Source organism: Chrysochloris asiatica, unplaced genomic scaffold, assembly GCF_000296735.1.
Source record: "Chrysochloris asiatica unplaced genomic scaffold, ChrAsi1.0 scaffold00119, whole genome shotgun sequence".
NCBI classification, from domain to species: domain Eukaryota; kingdom Metazoa; phylum Chordata; class Mammalia; order Afrosoricida; family Chrysochloridae; genus Chrysochloris; species Chrysochloris asiatica.
The window spans coordinates 5,334,222-5,360,742 of NW_006408637.1; the positions used below are offsets into that span (position 1 = coordinate 5,334,222).

At 39.7% G+C, this 26,521-nt stretch overlaps 1 protein-coding gene and 1 pseudogene across 1 annotated transcript in view; one reads left to right on the top strand and one right to left on the bottom strand.

The window, feature by feature from the left end:
• The window catches only part of ARID4B (AT rich interactive domain 4B (RBP1-like)), a 180,619-nt gene extending 157,556 nt beyond the window's left edge, over positions 1 to 23,063 (top strand). The window contains exons 20-23 of the mRNA XM_006868585.1: positions 2,270 to 2,383; positions 5,658 to 5,873; positions 13,612 to 13,758; positions 21,312 to 23,063. Of these exons, the coding sequence (XP_006868647.1) occupies positions 2,270 to 2,383; positions 5,658 to 5,873; positions 13,612 to 13,758; positions 21,312 to 21,439 (605 nt within the window). The 3' untranslated portion in view covers positions 21,440 to 23,063. The remainder of the gene's footprint in view (positions 1 to 2,269; positions 2,384 to 5,657; positions 5,874 to 13,611; positions 13,759 to 21,311) is intronic.
• On the bottom strand, positions 17,124 to 17,546 carry LOC102839735 (annotated as a pseudogene).
• Positions 23,064 to 26,521: the final 3,458 nt, after the last annotated feature.

The following is a 26,521-nucleotide window of genomic DNA, read 5'->3' on the forward strand; positions in this document are numbered from 1 at the left end:
TCTGCTCCCGTAAAGATTTACAGCCTCGGAAACCCTGTGCAGGGTCGCTATGAGTCGGAACCGACTCCATGGCACTTAACAACAACAACAACTATATAGATAGATAGATAGATAGATAGATAGATAGATAGATAGATAGATAGATATAGATATATAGACATGTCTTTTGATGGGCTCAATGATTGCTGCCCTTTTGAAGTTTAATCTTGACTATGTTAAAAAGTAGAAGAGTCCGAAATTTAGAGTAAGAGACATCTGATTTATCAGATCAAATCACTATATACTTGCTCTTCACTTATCGACTGTCTTATTAGTCAAAATTTCACATTTACAACAATAGTGAAAAAAAGATCTAGTATCTGACTATTTTGCACATTAAGTATGGAGATCCTTGGCAGGGTCCTTGCCCCATGAAACAAAGATGTTTGTGGAAGGGAAGCTTGTATTGCATGTTAGTTCATCATCTGGGAGGGAAGAAACTGCTGATAGATACTGGCCAGGCTGTAGTCAGAAGGAGCCCAGAGGTGGGGCAGTCGAATTCCCAGGACCCTATGTCATCTGACTGACAGCTGGTAAGGCACTGGTGAGAGCAAGACAGGCTGCTTGGTGGGGTGGGACTAGTGGGTGAGAGGCCAATGTCAGCTTCAGTTTAAGGCCTAGGACAGAGACTGGCCTGGCTTTTGTAACCACAGAGTAAGGCTGTGGAATGTTGATTCTCATGGGAACAGAGATGGGCTGGAGTGCTCATCTAGAGCATGAGGATACTTGGATAAGGGACTGGTGGACACCTGAGAGGGTAGCATACACCTCCCCTTTGGTGCCCAGGCCCTCCTACCCTAGGACAGGAAGTCTACTGTTCTCAAAAAAGCCAGCAAGGTTGTTTTGGGATAGTTGAAGAGATTGGTGAGCTCAGGAGAGGGAGAGGATCCTGGCGAAGGGGAGAGGGTCAGTGTTGAGCTACCTGAAGTGACATCTCTTTAGAAATAAATTCCAAAGCACCTATTTCCCATGGTCTCGCTTTAATAAATTAATCTACTAATGTTGTAGAATCTATTATATGAAATAAAAGTTTTAATTTTAGTATTTAGATTTCGTTTTTCCCTCCAGTGTAGCCTATATTTTGGTATGAAAGAAATTCTCATAATGAGGAAACTGGCAAATTTCTTTGATCGTTTTTTAAATTTTGTGCTATAATACAATCATTATCTACATCATTTTCTTTGTGTGTCACTTAAGTTGTTAATATTAAAATAGCATTAGAAAATGTTTTAAGATGTGACTCATTTAAAAATAAGCAAAACAAAACCAACTACTAGAAAGTTGCAAACAATTGATAACCTGCCCCATTGTGGGATGTTAGCATTTATATCAGCATCAAGAAACCTTTTTTTTTTTAATAGCAAATGTGGCATGATTTTTATTATACTATTTTATTATGTCGTCATATCATTTGGCATTGGAACCAAATAGAGGTAGGTCTTTACTAGTCTCTGAAATAAGAGCTTTTTCTGTAGACTAGGAAATAATACATTTAATTAGAAAAACAGTAAAATAGCAGATGCTTAGTATCACGTGAATAATACAGATCAATGCCATAGTTCAGAGTAGGGATTAACCAACAAAGCCTGGGGCATCAGAGAAGGGCTTAGTGAAGAAAAGGCTTAGGTTAGTCCAGGAAGAAAAGGGAGACTTCTGTACTTTGCGAACATTTTCTACCACGAAGATGAACTTCTGTGCTGGATTTGCATATGGTATATATGCTAATCCATGCCCTGGGAGTTATTATTGAAGTAAACTGGAAAAAGAACTATGTGTGAATTACTGTTAAATTTCATCACATATCATTTTAAATTATATTAATATCATAAGATATAATATTGATATTTTAACCTGTACTTAAATCTTAATATTCTGAGTTTATTGAATCTTAACAAATTTTATTTTTTATTTTCAGCATAAACCTGTTTAATTTCTAGACTTACACTCCCAGTACCTCATTGAAAATTATTTTCAGTTTATATCTGATTTTTAAGAAATATGTGCATATTTTATTTGATTTTTAAGCTGCTCTTTTTAGTATGTACAATAATTAAGCTCTATTAATGACAATTTATTTTTAAATGTAGTAATTTCTATCATTTATAAGCCTTGTAAAGAATGTGTTTAGTTTTAAATGATTTCTGTGCTTTTAAAACATGGAATTAATTTATACCTAGGGAAGGTTTGGTTTTTATTTTGTGTTACTTAATAATTGTTTTCCCCATCATAGCCTGTACAGGTCAGAAAAGAGTGAAGGATGCTCAGAGTGGAGGAAGCTCATCAAAAAAGCAGAAAAGAAGCCATAAAGCTACAGTTGTAAACAACAAAAAGAAGGGGAAAGGCAGTAAGTGTAAAACCTCTAATTTTTAAAATATAAAATGAAAGCTAATGTATATATGTGTGAGAGGGTAAGTTAGCAAGTATTGCTATAAGAACCCTAGGAAATTTGATTAGACATAAAGATCAAGCTGTAAAGCTGTCCAACAGCTGTTCTGCCGGAGCACCGTGAGACAGTCAGTTCCTGGAAAGCTTTACAGCCGTGGAAGTCCCTCAGGAGCTATTGTACTCTGTCCTGTGGGGTTGCTGTGAGTCAGAATCAATTTGATGGCAAAGTCTGAAGGGCTGTAGGGTGGATGGGGTAAGGTTTCTCAACGAAATTTTCATAGGACAACCTTTGCTACCCTTGAAGAATAAGCAGGTACATTATCGTGACGGGGGGGAACAAATTCCTGAACACAACTTTCCTGGCCTTGTTCTCACTAATGCAGTTTTCAGTTTTCTTAAACCTTGTTCCTCACAAGTTCCTGTGACCATCCTGTGTCCTATGAGAAAAATCTATCAAAAGTACCCGTGGGAATCCAACAAAATAGTCACCATGGCCTTCTGAGCTGACACCTTGGCCTTTATTTTAACTGTCCCAACAGATCCCCCTCAGAAGCCACAGCTTTGATTGGGTTTTTTTTTAAGACATCCGAATGAGACTAAAAGAAGTGTATTATTACTGAGAGAACTTGTTTACACCCATCATTGATGAAAGTTCTTTTTAGGTGCCATCGAGTCCATACCGACTCATAGCAACTTAATACACAACAGAAGGCAACCCTTCCCGGTCGTGCACCAACCTCACAAATATTGTTGAGCTTGAGTCCATGGTTGCGGCCACTGTGCCAGTCCATCTCATTTCTCTTTTTTGCTGACCCTACACTTTACCAAGCATGCTATCCTTCTCCAGGGACTGGCCCCTCATGATAATATGTCTGAAATATGAGAGACAAAGTCTGGCCATCCTGGCTTCTGAGGAGCATTCTGGCTGTATTTCTTCCAACACAGATATGTTTGTTCTTCTGGCATTCCATGGTACTTTCAGTATTCGTCTCCAACACCATAACTCAAATGCATCAATTCTTCTACAGTCTTCTTTATTCATTGTCCAGCTTTCACATGTATATGAGGCTATTGAAAATACTATGACTTGGATCAGGTGCACCTTAGTCCTCAAACTGACTTCTTTGCTCTTGAACACATAAATAACAAGAGACATGTTTAAACATGTTTTATTTGGAATAAACTTGTACATATGTAAACTGGAACCTTAGTAGCAATACTTTTTGACTTACCCACATTATTTTTCCCCTTTAAGAAAAGAGTATTCAGGATATGGTAATTTGATTTGGTCTTTTTCTTCAAAAAAGTCACACCAAGTCTTTTGAACCTGGGTATAAATTCTAAGATGAAGCATTTGGCAATATTGAGCAGTGTTTCTGGCTGGTATAGTCCTTTTTATGTTAACAAGTCATTGTAAACATCAGGATTATGGTATCTTTGTGTTGCACAGTTTTTTCCATTTGCCAATGTATGTACACACTGTAAAATGGTTCCATTATAAATCCTTTTTATTCAGTGAAATTGATTTGTAATTCTTCAGGGCAAAATCAGCCTAGAGGAAAGCAATACAGGTACTTTTCGAACTATAATTCCAACAACTTCCATCTACTGTCTTTATTTTCAGTACCCTAAACTGTATGTCCTGAGAGCAGCTACAAATATTTTTACTAAGTATGCTCCAATAAAGATTTAACTTTTAATAAGGACTCTGTTCACCAGCCTACAGAGATGTATACTGTATTTCTCCTGAGAGCTGCACATCTTTCTTCTGTAGACACAAAGTGCGAAACAGAAAGTATGTAAAGAATTTTTTTTCAGGTGCCCCACACTGACCTCCTGCTGCTCTTCTAGGAGACTCGTGCCACCTCCACTGCCTGACCTTTGCTATCAGCCGGCTTGGCTGCACTTCAGTGCAGAAAAGGGTTAGTCGGCCAGCTCCCCGAGGTTCTGCTGAGCCCATATGACTTCCAGGCGGTGAATATGGCATCCCTCGGGGCCCCGGGCGGCTGTGCTCAGAGGGCTGTGAAAGCCAGGCCGAGGCCGACCACTGCATCTGAGTGGGGCCAAGCCTTGGTTGGTTTAGCTAGGATTTGCCAGGGATTTCGGAGCAGCAGTTGGGAGAACCGGGAGGGTTAAGAGTATAAGATATGTATAACAGAATGGTGGAGTTTCTTTATTCCCGAACACTACAGTGGGAGGAGTTGGTAACTGCTTTGTTAATTGGGATACTTTTAATGAAGAATCAGTAAATATGTACCAAATTGATTTGTCAGCTATTTGGTATAACTGACAGGATATTTAAAGTGATTTTTGTTGCACTGTGATGTTTTATCTGTAAGATTGCCATCTACATGGCATTACTAAGAGGGCTTCTCTTCAACAAGTCAATTAATATTTCCATATAATTTAGAAATACAAGGGTTGTATCCTCTCATTTTAATTATTGGGCTTACACCATGACGACTTCGAATGAGTAAAATGTTCTCTGCAAATAATTTAGTAAAATGAAGTAACTCTTATGGAATCTAAAATAATTCTTTGTGTCCAAAAAGAGGTAATTTTCAGAACTCGTAACCCTATCACATATTCACACGGTAAGCTGTTTAAGCATTTCCATTCTAGTCTGAAACGTAATCAGCAATAATGTAATTATTGCACACACTTCTGAGTTCTTCATAAATCTACTAAGTATGTTTGCTAGGGGGAAATGGTGCTTTAACAAAGTGTGATGCAGGAGTCACTGAGGAAGAAATCCCATAGAATATTTAACAGTTTTATACCCAAAGGATTCTTTCCTGAGTGTGGTTTGACTGGGCATCATTTGTTTGTGGCTGAAAGTAGGGAGATTCCACGTGTGCATAATCTGTATGTAACCTAAAGTACTGAAATTAAGAATTAAAAATGAATCATTGTTACGGATGCTACAGTCTATTTTATTTTATACATTGCTAAACACAGAAACATTGGTGATCTAACAAATAACATGCGAGATTGATTTGAGTGATTCTTTTCATTGTCATTATTGACAGTTCAGATGTACTTTCCTATAAAACTGAGATGCTGCTGTATTTGTAAGTGATGGTTTTCCAGGTTTCTAGACAGGATAAATTAAGGAATTTGGTTATTGTAGTGGTAAATACAAATGGTTTATCTAAAATTATCCACCCAAAATGTGTGACGGAAATGCTCTGTTACTTTTCTGACATTTATTAGTGTTTTTCTTTTTCTTCTAGCCAACAGCAGTGATAGTGAAGAACTGTCAGCTGGTGAAAGTGTAACGAAGACCCAGACAGTCAGAGCCGTTCCCACAGGATTGAAGCCTCATAATACCAAATCTCCTGCCAGAACGCAATCTCCAGGGAAATGTGGGAAGAATGGGGATAAGGATCCTGATTTAAAGGAACCGAGTCATCGATTGCCCAAAGTTTATAAGTGGAGTTTTCAGATGTGTAAGTGCCTTATATATTAAGTCTACATTTAAGCAGTAGAAAAACTGAGTCCATTAACTCTTGCTATTTTTTTTTAATATTTTATTGTGTTTTGGGTGAATGTTCACCCAGCAGATTAGGTTTCCATTCAATGCTATCTACATAAGTTGTTTGGTGATCTTGGTTAAATTCTTCACAATGATAACATTTACTATTGCTGCTCTGGTTGTTGTCGTCTCTGTGCTCCTTTAACTTCCTGTCAAGGAGACTTGGTGGTTACGTGGTTGGCGTCCTCGGCTGCTAACCTAGAAGTCAGCCATACAAATCCACCAGACAGTCTGCAGGAGCAGCGGCAGTTTGCTTAGGCCTCTGGGCGCATCTACTCTGCCCTGACTTAGACCAGCTCTGAGTCACACTGAGCTTCATGGCACCGGGCTTTAGCTAACTTCTTATTTTTGTTTTTAAAGTAATTGTTGACTGTTCAGTCTTATTACAAAAGATTTTTTTTTTAAGGAGCACAATATTCCAGGGTGATGATGGTCTTTGTTTTGTTATTTAGAGGAAAGATGACCTCAGGAAAATGATCTTGGGGCATTCCTCCAGTGTCAGCCAATTCAGTCTGTCTTGTTTGTTAAGAACTTGAGTTCCATATTATCAGGATCCATCTGTCTTGGCCTTGACCAGCAAAGTCAGCAGTGGTAGCCAGGCACCATCTAGTTCTTCTGACTTCAGGGTAGATGCTGCTGTGGTTCACAGAGACTACTAGTCCTGTGCACTGGTTCTTCTCTGAGCGTTCGGTTTCCTTCTTTCTCTTTTGGTCCAGACAAATAGAGACCAATAGTTGTATATTAAGATACCAAATACTGCTCATTAAACTAGGATGTAGAAAGTAAATAAGCTTTCTGACCTATATTATGCCAAATGACTGAGTTGTCCCATAAGCCTACAAGCTCAGAAAACCAATCCTATCAGGTGTTTGGTTATCTGTAAAAAGTATCTAACTGTGCCCCTATATGCTTTGTTTCATATGTATGTGTTGTCATTGCTGAGTGCCCTTGCATCAGTTCTGACTCATAAGCCTCATCTTTCTGTTTTAAAGCAGCTGGAGGGCTTATACCACTGACCTTGTAGTTAGCAATCCAGTGCTTAGCCTACAGAGCCACAGCACTTATATATATATATATATAAAATGTGTGTGTGTTTTGTTGTTGTTGTTGTGTGCCATCTAGTCAGCCAACTCATAGAGACTGTAGATTTTCCAAGGCTGTAAATCTTTGGGAACAGAAAGCCTCATCTTTCTCCATCTTTCTCTTGTTGCGTCGTGGCTGGTGGATTTGAACTTCCAACCACGTGGTTAACAGCCCACACATCACCCACGATACCACCAGGAATTATATATACATAATGTGTATGTGTGTATGTGTATATATGTGTGTATGTGTATATATACATATGTATGTATATATATCTCATACCTCAAATACCCATTGTATCATAATCCATCTACTGTGACCTTGATCAGAATAGTCAGTGTTGTTGTTAAGTGCTGTCTAGTCAGTTCCGATCTATAGCAATCCTGTATAGAATTTCCAAGGAGCAGCTGGTGAGCTTGAACCACCGACCTTGTTGTTCAAACGGCTTTGCAGCGCCACCCCAGGACTCCAGAATAGTCTGTAGTGGTATGTATCTGTGTATATGAATATATTGATGTATATGTATATTCACGTGTGTATGTCACCTATATTCATATATACATATGTGTGTATGTATTTGAATATGCATGCATACATACCTGTGCACATGTTGTTGTTATGCCATTGAATTGATTCTGACTCATAGCAACCCTGCATACAGTTTTCAAAGCATGGCTCGTGGATTTTAACCACCAACCTTGTGGTTCAAACCAACCCAGTGCTTATCCTATAGCGTTACACTGGGACTTACATATATATGGCTGGTTTTTGTAAACTTACACCAGAGGGCTTCAAAATGTTCATGAAAAAATTCCATTCTGTTTTCATTTTCTTTTCCACAAACTTACAGTATCTGTCCTTCTGTGATTCCTTGTTTCACTCAGCATACTGTCCTCCAGATTCAACCATGGTAACAGGTATTTTGAGATTGCCTCTTTGTTGTGACTCTAGTGCGCCACTGTATGTTGGTACCACATCGTGCCCACTCATCTGTTGATGGGCAGTTAGCTTGTTCCCATTTTTTGCTGTTATGAGTGAACATCATGGGTATATGTCATTCAGGTCTCTTTGATTAGAGCTCTGAGGTATCTACGTAGGAGTGTATTGCTAGATCTTTATAACTTGTTGAGGAAACACCACACTGAGTTCCATAGTGGTGGGCCTATGTTACAATGCTATTAGCAGTGCGTAAGTGTTCCAGTTGAACTTAGTAACTCTTAAGAGAAGTTATAGAAAACTTGAAAGACATATCAACCAACTGAAATATGTAAACCTTAGTTGAATAAATATATTCCTAAAAGAAAACATTTTAAAGCAGTTAAGCCCTTAAATGATAAACACTGATCAGGTGTATTGTCAAAATTTTTCTTTAAAATAATCTGGTATTGGAGGTGGAAAGTGGATGACAGTATAGATAAAACCCAATTTTCATAAATTCCTAATTATTGAAACAGGCTGATGGGTACATGGGACTTCAGTGCAGTACTCTGTACTTTAACGTGTGTGAGAAATTCCCATATTACAATATTTTTTTTGAGAATAATAAAAGGTTACAATAAAGCCCTTAAGATATACATCATAAATCATGATATACACACAACCTTAAAACAACCAGTGCTGTGTGCACAGATACATGGATTGAGACATAGGATGAATGGATAAGGGAGAAAGAGTAGGATATATAAGTATTTAAGAGGTTGATATAGAAAAAAAGAACATCTTTGATGGTTGCCAGGGATGGGAGGGAATGGAGGGTAGTTCACTGGCTAGAGGGCAAGCACATGTTAACTCAGGGGAGGGCAACATACAAGAAGGGGGAGGTTGGCAAAAGAATGATGAAGACAGGTGAAGACACAAGGGCTAAAAGGGATGGAGGTAAATCGTGATGTATACACAACCTTGGACAACAGTGTTCTGTGGGTAGATACATGGACAGAGACACATGCTGAATGGGTTTGGGAGGAAGAGTAGAATGTGTGTGTGTGTGTGTGTGTGTGTGTGTGTGTGTATGTGTGTGTATGAGTCCTGGTATGGTGCTGTAGGATAAGCGCTTAACCCACGAGGTTGGTTTGAACTGTAAGGTCAGCGATTCAAACTCACCAGTTGCTCCTCAGAAACCCTATACAGGGTTGCTGTGGGTTCAAACTGACTCAATGGCACTTAACAACAACAACATAGATGTATATATGTGTGTGTATATATAGCACACCCCACCATGTATATATTTTATATATATATAAAATCTCTCAAGGAGCTCTGGTAGCATAGAGGTTAAGAATTTGGCTGCGAACCTCAAGGTCAGCAGTTTGAAACTACCTGTTGTTCTGCGGGAGAAATTTGAGGCTTTCTGCTTCAGTAAAGTGTACAGCCTCGGAAACCCCATACAGGGTCGATATGAGTCAGAACCGACTTCACAGCACATAACCACCACTACCATATAATCTCTCACAGATATCAAGAGTGTGAAAGAGGATATTGGTACATGAGTATTTACCTTTCCTGTACACACAACTATGAATGTGTTGGAGTATGCAGCGGGCAGAAAGATAAAAACTTTTTAGATATTATCAAACATCTTAAGGCAGTGAATAGCTGAACCTGGGGGACCTCCAGACCATAGACAGTCTCAAGGGGCACCATAGTCAGTTGGCATAACATGGTCCACAAAGACAGCGTTCTGCATCCTACTTTGGTGAGTAGGGTTTGGGATATTGAAAGTTCGTAAGTGCAGCTATTGGTCTCTCCCTGTGCTGAAGGAAGAAGAGTGATGAGAATTGAAGAGGCTTGGAATCAGTTCGTTCAATGGACAATAGAACGTGTGAGTCTCAGTCTCTATGATTCTGAGCCCAGAAGAAGAATCATTCCAAATCAAGGAGCAACATATACCTAAGGACAAAGGTGAAAAGGGATGGGAAGATGGGTGGAATGCAGAAGGCAGCAGAGGAAGGAGAAATAGAAAAAAAAGAAAACTACCAAGAGAACAAACAAATCTGTCTTGGAGGAGGTACAGCCAGGATGGATGGCCAGACTTCGTCTCTCATACTTTAGACATGTTATCAGGAAGACCAGTCCCTGGAGAAGGACAGCAGGCTTAGTAAAGTTAAAGGGTCAGAGGAAAAGAGGAAGACCCCCAATGAGATGGATCGATACAGTGAAAGCAGCAATGGGCTCAAGTATAACCACCATTTGTGAGGATGGTGCGGGACCAGGCAGTGTTTCATTCTGTTAGACATAAGTTCTCTATGAGTAGGAATTGACTTAACAGCACGTAGTAACAACTTGCTTTTTGGAATTACACATTAAAGTATTTAGAAGGGAAGAAGATTATATCTTTGAGAACCTAATGGAACCCCTAAATCTATGACCCTTAGTCACCCATCAGGCCTGGAACTGAACTTGTCCTTGTGACTCAACTGTCAGCCAAACAACAGACAAGTTTATAAGGGAACAGTAGCACTAGAGAGACGTGTATGCCTTAGAGTAATCAACTCTGAGATCACAAGGGCAGCCTTTTCCCAAGGACAAAATTCAGAAGACAACAATGTAAAGAATCATAGTTAGGGACCTTGTTGGGCCTGACATAAAGACCGAGGAAAGCAAGGAGAACACAGTAAACACTTGAGAAGAATTCAGGAACATACTACCAATAACAGACAAAAGGAATGCCAATTCTGAAACAATACCAAACCTACACGTAGAAATCCAGTCGGTTAATACTAAGGTTTCAGAAATGGACAGTACATTGAAAGAGCCAAGGAAAAGGAAAACCTTCAAAGCAATGGAAGCCCAAATCAGTGAGCTTCAAGAAAAACCTCTAAAGTATTCAAGAAGAACCATCAGAAAAATCATGTAAAAATCTAAAGGTAGCCTAAGAGTTATGTGGGACATCATGAAAAGGAGCAATTTATGGGTGGCCAGAACTCCAGAACAGGAAGAGACAAGAAAAAGTGCAGAGAAAATTGTTAAAGAGTTGTTTTAAGACATCTCCCCTCCTAACCTCATGAAAGACCATGAGGAGATAAGCATACAAGAAGCTAAATGAACCCCAGACAGGATAGACCCCAAAAGAAAGCCTGATTTCTCAGCAGAAACAATGTAGGCAAGAAGGCATAATTCCTGATCAACAAAAATTAAAGGAATTTGTAATGCCAGTCCAACTTTACAAAAAATGCTAACGGGAGTTCTTTGTACAAGAACTAACAACTGCAGACAACAACCTGAGATTACCTTACATGGCAGCACCACTCAGAACTCAATCCAAATATAAAAGTATTTCAAGTACAACAAGCCTTTTGTTGTTGTCACATGCCATCCAGTCAGTTTCAACTCACAGAGACACCCTGTATAGGGTTTTTGAAGAATTGCTGGTGTGTTTGAACCACCAACCTCGAGGTTCAAATGGACTGTTCGCTCCAGTGCTTATTCTAGATCATGAAACCATACTCCAGAACAAGCCTGCAAGACTGAAAATAGGGACCCAGAAATACCAGTGTATAATGGAAGTCAACTACAAAGCCAAAAAAGGGAATAGTGTAGATACAGAACTTCCAAATGGTAAGGGAGATAAGTAGATTTCAAGGTAAAACAGACTGATTTAATCAGGGAAAAGTAATAAAGTACAGGATAACCTGAAAGAAAAAGAATAACCACCTGCACAGTAAAATTAAAAAAGGAAATTCAGAAAGATTTAGTAAACATTAACAGAACAGAAATGAAGAGAAAACCCATAAACAATGAACTCAGCCTAGAAAATTATGTGGAACAAAGAATCCAGCAGCACCACAAAAAAACCACAAAAATGACAACAATCAATTCATACCTGTTGGTAACTACACTAAATGTAAATGGATTAAATGTACGAGTCAACAGACACAGCAGAATGGATAAGAAAACAGGATCTTTCACCATGCTGACTACAAGAAACTTACCGAAAGGATGGAGACAGCTTAAATGCCCACCAACAGAAAATAGTGCAACAAACTTTTTTTGCACATACACACAATGGAATACTGCAAAACGCTGACGAATCATGATATATCTGTGAAACACCTCAAAACATGGTTGAACCTGGAAGATATTATGCTGAGTGAAATTAGTCAATCACAAAAGGACAAACCAATGTTGTAATAAGTTTTTTAAAAAGTTTCTTGATAAACAAACAACCTGTGATGGTAACAGAAGGGGAAGTGGTGAAGGGAAAATTATTCATGGGCTAGAGGGTAGAGAGATGTTAACATGGCTGACAGGACAGCAATATACAACAAGAGGGAGGGTGGCAAAGGAAAGATGAAGGTAGCAGGAGACACAGAGAGGAATGCAGTAGTTAAAGTGAATAGAGGTAGAGGCTGTTAACCGTCCATGCTTGGAGGGGATGGCAACCATATAATGAAGCAAAGTCTGTGATTTGTTGAATATAAAACTGATGATCTGCTCTGTAAACTTTCACTCAATTCACAATAAAAAGTTTAAGTAAATAAAATTATAAAGCCCCCTCCCCCCCAAAAAAAAGAGATTTAGAGAGCAGAATGAATAAGAAAACAGAATCCTTCAAAATGCTGTCTGCAAGAACCGTATTAAAAAGATGGAGACAGCCTAAATGTCCCCCTACAGAAGAAGGTTAAACTCTGGTATATACGCACAATGGAATGCTACAACACACTGAAGAATCATGATGAGTGTGTGGAAACACCTCACATGATGGTTGAACCTGGAGGACATTGTGCTGACAGAAAGTAGTTCAGTCACAAAATAACAAATGTTGTATGAAGCCAATGTTGTAAAAAGTGAACAAAAGGTTTTCCTGATAAAAGAAACCATCTATAATGGTTATGGGGCGGGTGTATGTGTGTGTAGTGTTCACGAGCTAGGGAATTGTTGTTGCAGCTGTTAAGTGCCATTGAACCATTTCCTACTCATAGCAACCCCATACAGGGTTTCTGAGGAGTAGCTGGTGAATTTGAACCGCCAACCTCAAGGTTCAAACAGACCTTGCAGTGTAGTGCTTATCCTACAGCACCACACCAGTGTTAACATGGGTGACAGGGCAGGCAATAGACAACAAGAGGGAGGTTAGCAGAGCAAAAACCAAGGGAGACGCAAGGAGGAATGCAGTAAAGTGACTAGAGGTAAGTCTCTGAACGGCTGATTCATTGTAGTGATGCAAACTATAGGATTTGTTGAATGTAAAACTGATGATCTTCTTCACTCAGTACACAATACAAAGATTTAAAATATTACATCCATAGTCCAAATGTCTACAATTTATATGTGTATCTTTCTAGTCTTACTTCTATGTATAGTTTTTAATGCTACCCACTGTGTTACATGTCTATGAATGTGATTTAGTACACAATGTTAAAGACTATAGGGTCTTTAATTCTACACACATTCATTCATCCATTCAACAAATACTGTGCACATATTATATACCAAACATTGTTCTAGGAGAGAAAGAGAAAAAGAGGTTATCTTCCTTGACTTTATTCTAAAATTACATTTTATATTAGCCTTTGTACATTCTTCTTCTTGTTCAAAAATACATAATAATGAAACTTTCTCATTCATAGCGGACCTGGAAAACATGACAAGTGCTGAACGCATCACAATTCTTCAAGACAAGTTGCAGGAAATTAGAAAGCATTATCTGTCATTAAAATCTGAAGTAGCGTCCATTGACCGGAGACGAAAGCGTTTAAAGAAGAAAGAGAGAGAAAGTACGTATTTTTACTGTATTTTAGTTAAACATGAACCTGAGCTGATGCGGTTAAACTAACATAGGTTTCTGTCTGTATCTTCAGGCAAGTTCTGTAATATCTCTGCCTAATTTCCTCATCTATAAAATACAAAAAAACAAAACAAAACAAAACAAAAAAACAACCTACCTCAGCTTTATTGCTACAGATAAATGAGTTAATGCTTGTAGTTTGCCTTCGATGATGTTTAGTATTCTATAATAATCACTCAATAAATGTTAGTGATCAGTTAAGTTCAGATCACCACTTCTCTGTATCAGCTTACCTTGTTGCTTGAAATAGTGTCTTTAAGATTATCATTTCATAAAGCTCATTGTACAAAAGCATTCACTTTTTCAGAGCTTACTGTGTAAAACAAACAAATCCCAAGATAATCTCAGATGTTGAAAAGCTATTGTGGTGTGAAAGTGGTAGAAATTAGGTGAACGCAGAGTAACTCATGTGATCTCTTACAAACCAAGATGAGGGCTTTAGATTTTACTCTTAGTGAAATGGACCGCTGATTAAAAGTCTTCGACAAGGTAATGACACAATCAGTTGATAGTTTTTAAAGATCAGTGCCCTGTGGAAAGACGTAAACACACCGTGGGGTAGAAGCTATGAGAGCAGTTCTGGAGCATTTCAGATGGAAGATAACAGTGGACCAGGACCCTTGCCGTAAGGATGGTGGTGGTGGTAGTGATTGTGTGCCATCTAGTCGGTTCAGACTCATAGTCACCCTGTAGAGTGTTTATGGGAACAGAAAGTCTCATCTTTCCAGCTGGTGGATTCAAGCGGCTAATCTTTCGGTGAGCAGCCCAACACATGGCCCACTAACTATGCTATGAGGATTCTAATAATGATGGGGAACCAGTAATAATTAACAACTCTGGTAGCATGGTGGTTATGAGTTGGGCAGCTAACCTCAAGCTCAGCAGTTTGAAATTTCCAGCTGTTCCACGGGAGAAATATGAGACTTTCTGCTCCTGTAAAGATTTACAGCCTTATAAACCCTGTAAGGAGTCACTATGAGTCAGGACTCCATAGTACGTAACCAACCAACTATGATTTACGAGTCCTGGTGTGGTGCCGTGGAATAAAGCACACTACCACAAAGTCGGCGGTTTCAACCCAACAGCTGCTTTTCAGAAACCCTATACAGTGTCCCTTGGCTCACTATGTGCCAGAACCAACTCGATGGCAGTGAGCAACAAAAACAAATCTGATTTAGACCTGGGAGATAGCTAGAACCATAATGGTGCCATATTCAGAAATGGGGAAAGACTGAAACAAGAAGAGTTTGTGAGTGGGGAGCATGACAAGGCCCCAGCATCCCCTTTAGCGGTCTTCAGTTGTAAAGCGCTCATTTAAGTATCCAAGTGGGGATGTCAGGGAAGGAGTGGGTATGTAAACTGGCAGCTCCAAGGGGGAGTTAGGAGTCCTTGGTCTCTATACTACAGTTGTTGTTAAGTGCTGTCAAGTCAGTTCTGACGCATAGTGACCCAACATCGGGTTTCTGAGAGTGGCTGGTGGGTTCTAACTGCCAGCCCTGTGCTTGTCCTACAGTGCCACCAGATCTCAGGAGAGTAGTTACTGGGAATAATTTACAAAGCCACAATACTGGAGTAGATTGTCTTGGAAAGAAATGTCAGTAGAAGAGAAAATGAAAGCAGGAAGAAGTCAACATTTAAAGTAGGACTGAGAAGACAACCAGCAAGACCTAAGCAGGAATGACCCTGAAATATGAGGAAAATCAGGTGAAGAAAAGAAAGGGAGGAAGGGAGAGGTCAGCTGTGCCAAAGGCAGATGAAAGGGACGCAAATAGTTGACTTGTCATTAGTAAGCTTTCCCTCCCTCCATCTTTTCAGTGAGCAGTGGCGATGGAAGCAGCTGGGTTGTGATTGGTTGAGGTGAGTGGGAGGTGTGGCCTAAGGAGAGCTTCACTTTTGCTGGGAAGGAGAGCTGAGACAAGATATAATGGGGGGCACACATGACAAGGACCCTCTTCTTTTCCACTGTTACCTTCCTTAAATCCCTCTGAAGTACTTTCTGTGTTTGGGGGCGTTGGGTAGGATAGGAGTCAGGAGTTAGAGTTAGGGCTCTGGCTAGACCTAGAATATTGTTTAGTATCAGGGTTATTGCTTAAATGAGGGTTAGGGCCTGGGCTAGGGCTAGGAGTAAAGCTTGGTCTAGTTTTAGAATTAGTTAGGGTTAGTTTTATTCATTTTTCCGGAAATGTGCTAGATTTCCTCTTCATTTGGAAGTCTGTACCAACATTATTCCTTCTTTTTATTTTGTGTGGGGGTGGGGTTAGTTGCAAACTGATGTCTCTGGTTCTGTTTCCACTCTTCAGGTGTGTTTTATGTGTGGAGGATGTGGCTCTATGTGGGTCGAGGTCTAGGTGATACTGTGTCCTGTATGTTAACCTCAGGTTGGTGTCTGCTCTTGTTGGTTCTCTGTCCAGAGAACTCCCTTTAAAATTGATTTTTATAAGATCAGTTCATTCCTTTTTCTCTGGAAATGTCCTAATTGGACTGGTGTATTTGAGGAACACTTTTGCTGAGTAGATGGTTCTTGGTTGGCAATTCTTTTCTTTTAGTTCTACATATGTCATCCCATTGTCTTCTTGCCTGCATGGTTTCTGTGGAGTAATCTGACCTTAGTCTTAATAGTTCGCCTTTGTAGGTCACTTTTCATTTTTTCTGAATTGTTCTCAGGATTCTTTACTTGTTTTTAGGGGTTTTTGTTGTTCTTTTTCTGAAGATTTGTTCTTTATTTTGATACAAAAAATAAACTCATCAACCTATAAAGAGAATCACTTGGTTTTACATTATTGTAAAGTTACGAATAAAAACACCTACTAGTAGCTCCAAAGATTTCACATACGCTTTGAAAAACAAACCAAACCATTGCTGTTTGGCTTCAGTGGAGGAGAGAGAACAGTCTCCCTGAGTGTCCACTACTTTACTGAGTTGTCGGGGGCAAAGCTAGAAGTGTGATGTCATATCATTACAACAGGAGGACTCTATCTTGTAATCCCCAGGAGCTAGTGGTCAGCCACACTTGAGTTACATTTCAGATGTAGTTGCTCAAGAAGTCTTCAAATTCTTCAGGGCTTGATGACTCTTAGGATGAAGCAAGCTTGGAGGGAAACCAATGATCTGCGTTTACTTAGCTGACAAACATTGACATCAGGAGTGCAGGTGATACGCTTCTGTTAAAGTGGCCATATCTGTGCTGTCATAGAGTTCAGCGTACCCTCTCCAGATCTTTGAGTGGCCCTTCTGGGTTGAGGTCTCACTGTAAAGTTGTGTTTTCAACTGCAGTTGTAGTTGTCTTCTTTGGCTTTAATGTCTGTTTGTATCTGCCAGTGGTTGCATCCACTGCTTGTAAAACTTTGCCGTGAAGTCTGGCTCACCGACTTCCGGCTGCCTGACAAATTCATTGGCTCCTGCTCAGCCCAACCTCAAAACCACTGATCCCAAAGTCATAATTGGCCCTCAAAGATACAAGGTGGATGACTTGCCCCAGACACGCTCAGCTGTTCCAGACCATGTAGTAGTGGCTGTAATGTTCTGGGCACTGCCTTAGCCACAGGGCTAAGGTTCCTGCTGGGGACCTGACCAACTTGCAAACGAGTGCAGAATACACGTCATCTCCTGGGATGTGACGTGAGACATTGGGGGAGGTGAAGCATTAGAATGTTGTCTGGCACTGAGGGTAAGGAAGAGGAAGGATGATGGTATTGAAGATGACGATTTCGGTGGCATCCTTGTCTCTCCTGCCTCTGCCCACCTTGCAGACTTCTGGGTAACTTCATTTGGTGTAATGCCCCGGTGCAGAAGTGTTTGGCCCAGTGAGGAGGACGTCAACAATGAGGCTTGTGTACATCTAAGGTTCGCTCCTGTTCTTTCAGAGGGTACCTGAATTCCTCCACAGGAGTACCTGGACTCTGGCTATTGCCAGCACTTCATATTTCCTGAAAAACTGAAGCAGGGCCAGCTGGGTAGTACACGCACTTCCAGTCTCATAACAGCTCCCCCCATCTTTAGTTTTGAGAAGTTTATGTCTTTGTGGTTCTTTTGGAGTCTATCCTATTTGTAGTTCATTCAACTTCTTGAATGCGTATCTTCTTGTCTTTCATGATGTTAAGGAGTTTTTTTTTTTACAACTCTTCAACAGTGTTCTCAGGGGGATTTTTTTGTTGTTGTTGTTTCATCCTGTTCTGAATTCCAGTCATTTATGTGGTGGTGTCTCACATAAATGCTTAGCCTTTCCTTGTACTTCTTTATTCCTTTCTCCTGATGTTTCCTCTAGCAGATGAATATTGGGAGATTTCTCTACAAAGTCACTCATTTGACCTTCCACTGATTCTGTTCTGCTTCTTTGCCCTTTCACTGTATTATCTATTTCTGAAGTCTTAGTATGAATCTGTGAATCTTCTGGCTTTCTATTTGACTTTTTTGTGGTCTGGCTGTAACGTGTTGTTGTTTTTTTAAGCTTTTATTGTGCATTGAGTGATCATTTACATGGGAGAAAATCAGTTTTGCACTCATCCTGTCGTATTTCATATCACTGCAATGATTACAATCCCCCCAGTGCATCATCATTCAACAGTATTTACTTCTATTCCCACTGTTGTTTTTTTATTGTTGCTGTTGTTTTGATGTACACAGAAACACTCAAGAATCTATTATATAATCATTCAAACAACCCAAGGGCACAATTTGCAAACATGCTTCCTGGCCGTCAGCACACAGTCTTTCTCTTTCCATGAGTCTAGAGTCCTCTAGATGCTGCTCCCTCTCTCCATGCCCTCATCTCTGCCTCCATGTATGGTGTCGCTGCTTCTCTCGATAGGGTCCCACATATTCCAGTCATGCTCTTCTCGCTTGATGGTCCTAGGGTCCTCTGTTCCTGGAATATAAGGCTAACTACTGACATTTTTGTGTGGTTTCCATTTCATTTATTTTGTCAATTTGTATTTGATTTCTTTTAAAGTTTGATCTGTGTTTTCCATGATTTCATCTGCAGTTTTCTCACTCTCATTCCATTATTGTTGTTAAGTGCTGTTGAGTCCATTCTGACTCAGAATAGCCCTGTATAGGGTTTCTGAGAAGCAGCTGGTGGGTTTGAACTGCTGACCTTGTGGTTTACAGTCCAGTGCTGATCCTACAGCGCCACACCAGGAATCCATTGATGATACGTGCATTATCTTTTCCTACAGACCCAGGTTCCTGCTTCCTGTTGTGCCCACAGTTGGTAATCCTTTAAGGCTCTCTTCCTTCACTGTGCAAGGCTTCCTAATATGTCTGTCTGGGTCACAGAGTATCTGAGAAGAAATTGGGTGTTAATGTATACAAAATATATACAGAAGCATTCTGTTAAGGAAGGACATTCCCTGGGTTCTATGTGATATCAGATGTCCGAGAAGCAGCTGGTGAGCTTGAACCACCGACCTTGTGGTTCAAATTGACCTTGCAATGCAGCGCATTAACCCACAGTGCCATACTGAGACTCCAAGATGTGATATAGGCGTTTAAAAAGAATTAAAATTCAGTTACGGTTAGCACACTGTGTAAACGCTTTTATTAGAGCTCCTCACTCGTACATAAGCTAAGCTTTTTAAGAGTAGTTTCTATATAATAAGACATCTATCCCAAAATAACTCCTTGAAACCAGTGTTTTTATAGATGTGGGCATCATGGATTAGATGTTTTCTCTGGGATGTCAACATTAAGCATTTATAAATAAGGAAATGCTATTAAAATAATGAATAGAAAATGCTAATCCTGGTTATCAAAGAAATGCAAATCAAATAAGGTACTATTTTGTTGAGAAAAATTCATAAGTGAACCCAATGCCAGGAAATGGGTAACAGAATTCATCTCTCCATGCTTTGCTGAAAGCATAATGTGACCATGTGTTTGGAGAAGTAGATAATTCTAGTTCTAAGGCTAGATCCCATTGGGGGGGACATGTTTATCGTGATAATATAATAGCAGATGCTATTGTTGTTGTTAAGTCCCCTCCAGTTGGTTATAATGGCAGGTAGAAATTGTTCAATTAAATGATACACTGCCTTGGTGGAGATGGTTCCGACTCATAGCGACCCTGTATAGGGTTTCCGAGGAGCAGCAGTCCTGGGGTGGTGCTGTTGGATAAATGCACTGGACCACAAGGTCAGTTTGAACCGAAAGGTCAGCAGTTCAGACTCACCGTCTGCTCTTCGGAAACTCTATACAGGGTCACTATGAGTTAAAACTGACTTGAAGGCACTTAACAACAACAACATCGGCAATGATAATGGAACAATCACTTAAAATATATTGTAGCATAAAAATATCTAGCCAAATACTGTATTTTGCTTACACAAGTATTTTTAAAAGTGGAGTTATATGTGCATATTTAAAATTTGCACATCATATCTATAGATTCTTCTAGAAAAACCTTCTAGAAGAAGGGTTGCAATCTTTTTCTGTTGAGGAACAAACCCGGCTTTTGGGGTCACACTTGTCTTCTCCCTTGTGAAGTGTGCCACATGCATTATGTAAACAGATGGTGTGGCTGTTTGACCCTGGAGACACAGATTTGAAAGACTGAAGCAATTCCTAACAGCAGGGAGGGAGTCACCAGAGGAGACTCAGTGAATGTTTCATCTTACATAGGTATTCCTTTACTCTCTGGTAACATTGAAAGTGTTTTCCTGAGGAAAATCACCAATGTAACTGAAAAATAGAGGGAACTTCAGAAAGATTCAGGGAGCAGGGCAATGCCATTATCTTTTGTTAAGTTTTGAAAAGCAGTTAACCTTTAACTAGCTCCATCTAGCTTCAGACCACCTAAATTCCATTCTCTCTAAATTCCATGTATCCATGAACTCTTTTGAAGCCCTTCATAGAGGATGTTTCCTTTTTAAACCAATTGCAGAATGCAGTAATTGGGCTATTTGTGCCGCCTTTAAGAAGCAATTAGCCTTCTGGGTTCCTCACTATTTAGTTCATTGTAAAAAGCCAAACACTGGAGGGAGATGTAAGAATTAGGAAGAAATCCTACTAGATGCAAACCTCTTTTGACGTTTGTTGTCTTTTTATTCTGGTCTATAGTTCCATGTCTTACAGACTGGACATGCAGTACTTTTTCTTCTTAGTCCATGCATTTGAGTCCATTTTCATGACCTCTCCTGTGGTTGGGTGCTGTCAGGTACTAAGAGAATCAGCTGTCTTATTGTGGTGGTGATGGCGGTGGTATACTGATGGGCTAATTCCAACTAATAACAACCCTTTGTGGGGTTCCCGAGGCTGTATCTTCAAGGGAGCAGAAAGCCTCATCTTTCTCCCACTGAGCATCTATCTGGTGGATACGAACTGCTGACCTTGTGGTCTGCGGCCCAACTCTTAACCCACCAGGGCTCCTTGTTTTTATTGTAAAGCCAAGTAATTTTGGAGAAGACAACAGAATTGTCATTAAGACGAGTAGTGTGCATTTGTCTCTGTGGCTGAATATCGTTTTTATTAAGCTTCCCTTTTCCTCAGGTGCTGCTACATCCTCATCCTCGTCTTCACCTTCATCCAGTTCCATAACAGCTGCTGTCATGTTAACGTTAGCTGAGCCGTCCATGTCCAGTGCAGCACAGAATGGAATGTCAGTTGAGTGCAGGTGACAGAAGGACTTGCCAATGCACTTTGCACTTCATGGCTGTTGAGGGCCACGTCCTTTTGATACTGCACAGTGGCACACACACAAATCAGACAAGCACTATTTTATATTTAAAATTGTTTCTTGACAAGCTGACTTGGCACTTAAGTGCACTTTTTTATGAAGAAAAAGTACAATGAACTGCTTTTCCTCAAGCAATAATTGTTTCCAACTTGTCTGGGAATTGTATGTCTGGTAACTTGAAGGCCTTCCACTGTGGCAAATGAAGGCTATTCACTGCCTGCAGAGACAATACAGTAAGCATAGTTATTGGGTGGGCCAGAGCGTGGTAAGACAACTTACTGTATATGTATTCCCTTGTATTTTGTTAAAGCTGGAACATTTGATATTTTTCCATTTATTTATGAAAAAAAAATATGAACCTATTTTCATTTGTACAAGCGAATTGTTTTTTAAAAGCATGTCACCATACGGTGGCTTTAATTGTATAAGTCAAGCACATGTAATAAATTCAGAACCTGCAGTTAACAGGATATCAGACATCGATCCTGTAACCAAATACTTAAGATTCTCTTTTAAAACAGACTGAACATGTTTACAGGTTTGAATTAGGCTAAATGTCTTATAGTGGCTTTACATGCCCCTTCAAATTGTTAATGGAACTGCTGTACTTTGCCATTTTTCTATGAATCAGTATTTTTTTTTAATTTTGATATAATACATTGTGTGAAAAAAGAAAATGGCTAACAAACTGTATTAAATCTTAAACAATGTATAAAGATTGTACTTAACCAGTTCAAAGTGTATATTTATTCATAATGAATTATAACAGTTATATTTTTGTGTTTTCTTGTAAATGTTTCTTTTCCCTTAAAATGCAGATAATTCATTTGTATTGATTATTTTATTATGAGCTACAATGAGAGGACTTCAGGAACAAGTACATTGTATTAGTATGATTCACACTTGTTGATATGGACTGTCTCAAAAGGATGGTTGTTATCTTAAATATAAATAGCTAATCTGGATGGTAGGCCTAAAAGTGAAATGCTCTGTATAAAATCCAAAATGAACGTAAAATTGTTTCCACTTGTATTGACTTTCCGTTGTATGATTCCAATCTGTTCTGTTGGCACTTGTATTTAATTCTACACCTTTGTAAGACATTTGTATATTGCGGACGTGTTCATTCAAGCTATTTAATACCTGGCACTGTTAATACACAGTACTTTATTGTACAGACTGTTTTACTGTTTTAATTGTAGTTCGTGTACTTTTTTTTTGGATGGGGCTGGCATGTTTTGTTTTCTGGCAATCCGACGTGAGAATTTCAAAGCGTTTTGTTGTAGATGCTAACGTGTCAGAATCCTTTACATTCAACTTTTCTAGGAAAAGCATTTTCAGTCTTGTAGTGTGTGCTTACAGTAACTAATTTTGTTGAAAATGGTTTCAAGTTACTCAAATTTGTACAGGACTGTAAAGATTTGTTGACAGCAAAAAACTGAAGAAAAAGCTTATAGAATAAAAGCTATAAAGTATATATTAGAATCTGCAAACAATGGAGAATTATGTAATATATTGTACAAATGTAAGCAAAGGCGCTGAAATAAAATGCCATAGTTTGTGAATCCTTGATTTTGTGTCTAAAAGATTGAAGTAGTTTTAATTCATTTTGTATGTGATGGCTGGCTGGAACATAACATATCCAGCATGTATTACGACAGGGGTTAATTGATACACAAAAAAGGGAACTCTTCTACCTATACAAATTAAAAGTCCATTACCAGATAATAAAATTTTTAGACATTCTTACATTTTTGCATACACTAACTTGCTTGAGTTTGAATGTAACTGTTTTTTTATGATTAGGAAGCTTTTCTGAATAAAATCAAATTTTTCATTTTTCTCCTGGGCACTTGAAACCATTACCAGCAGCTCTCGAAGTATTATTTTTTTTAATCTTAACATCTAATTAAGGAGCTCTGGTAGCGTAGTGGTTACGAATCGGGCTGCGGACCTTAAGAACAGCAGTTCAAAACTACCAGCTGTTCCGCGGGAGAAAGAGGAGGCTTTCTGCTCCCGTAAAGATTTACAGCCTCGGAAACCCTGTACAGGGTCGCTATGGGTCGGAACCGACTCGACGGCACTTAACAACAACAACAACAATACTAGTCAGGAGGGAACAGTCGCTAGAGAAGGATATCATGCTTGGTAAGATGGAGGGTCAGAGAAAAAGAGGAAGACCCCCACCCCCAACAAGATGTACTGGCTGGGTGGCAGCATCGATGGACTCAAGTGTGGCAACAGTAGTGAGGTTGGCCCAGGATCGGACATTGTTTCTTTCTGCTGTGCATAGATTGGGTCGCTATGAGTCGGTTCCGACTCAATGGCACTTAAGAACAACAACATACTAGTTTCCGAAGCATAGCACAAAGTAGGTAGATAAAAACAACACAGATTGACTTTTGACAGTTTGCGAGTCCAGGAGCCCTTGATCAGGGTGTAGCCTAACTTGATTCCTTCTGAGGACTATGAGAGGATCGTTCCTCCATCTGGCTTCCGAGGGCGGGTTCCCGCAGTCCTGGGGATTGTGGGAGCAGCACATAGTGTTCTTCCCAGGTGTGTGTCTCCTTTATTGGTTTGAGGATACCAGTTGTATTGGATGAGGGCCCATCCTTTTCCAGTACAAGTAGTCCTCGATTTACAAGCGGACAGTGGGTTCTGTTCTGACACAAGTTGAATCCTTTTTTTAATTTCCTTAGTTTTCGTTATTAACTGCTTTTTATTTACAGCATTCTTATAAATCCGATCTTTGTCTTTGGGCTATTGGTAAATTTATCTGTGTGTAAATTTACAGATACATTTTAATACATACATATATGCATAAAAAATGCACAAGTCCCTTACCAAAAGAACACCCGGATGGCCCTTAAGTAGATTTGTGGTAGCTGGAATTTGTTGTAAATTGGAGACAGTTTGTATAACCTCTTGTTGATTATACCTACAAGTAAGCTATTTCCAAACAAGGTAACCTTCACAGGTACTAGAGATTAGGATTGTAACATACAATTCGAACCATAAAAGATCCTTTAACTTTAACTTTCAGGGGATGAGTTTTAAAATCTGCAGAACAGTGTTCACAAAAGGTGTTCCTATAGTACCTAGAAGTATCCATGGAAATGCTCTGGGAATTGTCAAATGTTTGAAAATGCTTTGTTTTCCTGTTTGAAACACTTGAGGGTACTGTACTAACTTTATTAATCTAGGAGTATTGGGAGAGGTGGAGCATGAGACCCCTAATTTTTTTGTTTTTTGGGTTTTTTTCATTGTTTTGTATGCTTCTCTTAAAAAAGTCCTTATATTTTAAGAAACACAAGGGCGTTTGTGATCCCTGAGAGGTTAAAAACTAGTTCTGAATGGCAATGAGGCTGATTTGTTAACTATCTCCAATCACACAGCCTTCATTTTTAATAATATTTTCCTGACTAAAAATATGCTTGCTGCCTTTCATTTTTTGGTTATGTCCATTTCCGCATCTTTTTTGTCCGAATTTTTACGTTATCTAGAAGTCTTTACCCTGAGTAGCAGTCTCCCCCGAACTGAACACTCTACACATCACTAGTTGTTGTTGTTAAATGTCAGGTCACTTCGGACCCACAGTGACCCTGTGCAGGGTTTCTGAGGAGCGGGTGGTGAGTTTGAAGTGCCAACCTTGCGGTTCGAACCCACCTCATGGTCAAGTGCTTATCCTGCATTGCCACCTGGACCGGCCTTAGCTCACCTACAGGAACACTTACTATGTGTGAGTTTCTCCCACAAGAACCCTGAGTTTCTCAGTCAGAATAACCAGACTGGCATTACCATATGAGGGTTATGCATGTAAAAGATGTCATCTTCAAGAGAAGTGTTGCATGGTTTAGTGACAATGATAAAAGACAACAAAATTAAATGCTATATTGTATGGTTACGGCGTGCTAAGAGTTTAAAGGGGATAGTGTGCACACAATCTAGACAAATCTGCTGCAGAAGACCTCTTTAAAGTGTTCGAGAACAAAGATGTCTCTTTAAGGACTAAGGTGTGCCTGGCCCAAACCATGGTATTTATTCTCAATGGCTTCATTTGCATGTGAAAGTTGGAGTGACTAAGGAAGACCATAGAAGAATGGATGCATTTGAATTATGGTGGTAGTGTGCAGGTGGAGTCCGGTCTGACTCATAGTGACCTTGTATAGGGTTTCTAAAGCTGTAAATCTTTACGGGAACAGAGAGCCTCATCTTTCCTCCCGCAGGGTAACTGGTAGTTTTAAACTACTGACCTTAAGGTTAGCAGCCCAACTCATAACCACTCTGCTACCAGAGCACCTTTGGATTATGTTTGTTCCAGAAGAACATACAAATCTACTGGAAAAAATACAGCCTTAGAAGCGAGCCTAGTGAGACTACTCTTCATACTTCGGACAAATCCCTGGAGAAGAGAAGAACATCTTGCTTAGTCAAGTGGTTATTGTTCAGTCCCATTGAGTTGGTTCCGATCCACAGTGACCCTGTATAAGGTTTCCTAGAAGCGGCTGGTAAGCTTAAACCAGCGAGCCTGCAGTTCAACCCACCTTGCAGTCCAGCACATTAACCCAGAACTCCTGGTAAAGAGAAGGGTCAAGGAGAAAGGCAGGCTTCCCTCCCCCAATGAGGTGGATTGGCGCAGTGGCTGCAGCAATGCGCTTAAGCTCTATCACGGTTTGTGAGGATGGTGCACAGACAGTGTTTTGCCTCATGCGTAAGGTTGCTGTTAAGTTGGTACTGAGTCAACAACACCTAACAACAAACGTATGCACACACAACACATGACTTTATAGCCAACTTCAAGGGAAGATTCATCTGGAAATGGGGATAGGAAGGTGAGTCCAAAAGTATTGCTACAAAATACAGACCGCCCCCCCCTTATTAAATATAACAAAATGTGAACCTATTGTATCTCACCACATCCTCCCTCCATTTAGCTTTGTTGTTGTTATATGCCGTGGAGTCGGTTCCGATTCATAGTGACCCTGTACAGGGTTTCCGAGGCTATAAATCTTTACGGGAGCAG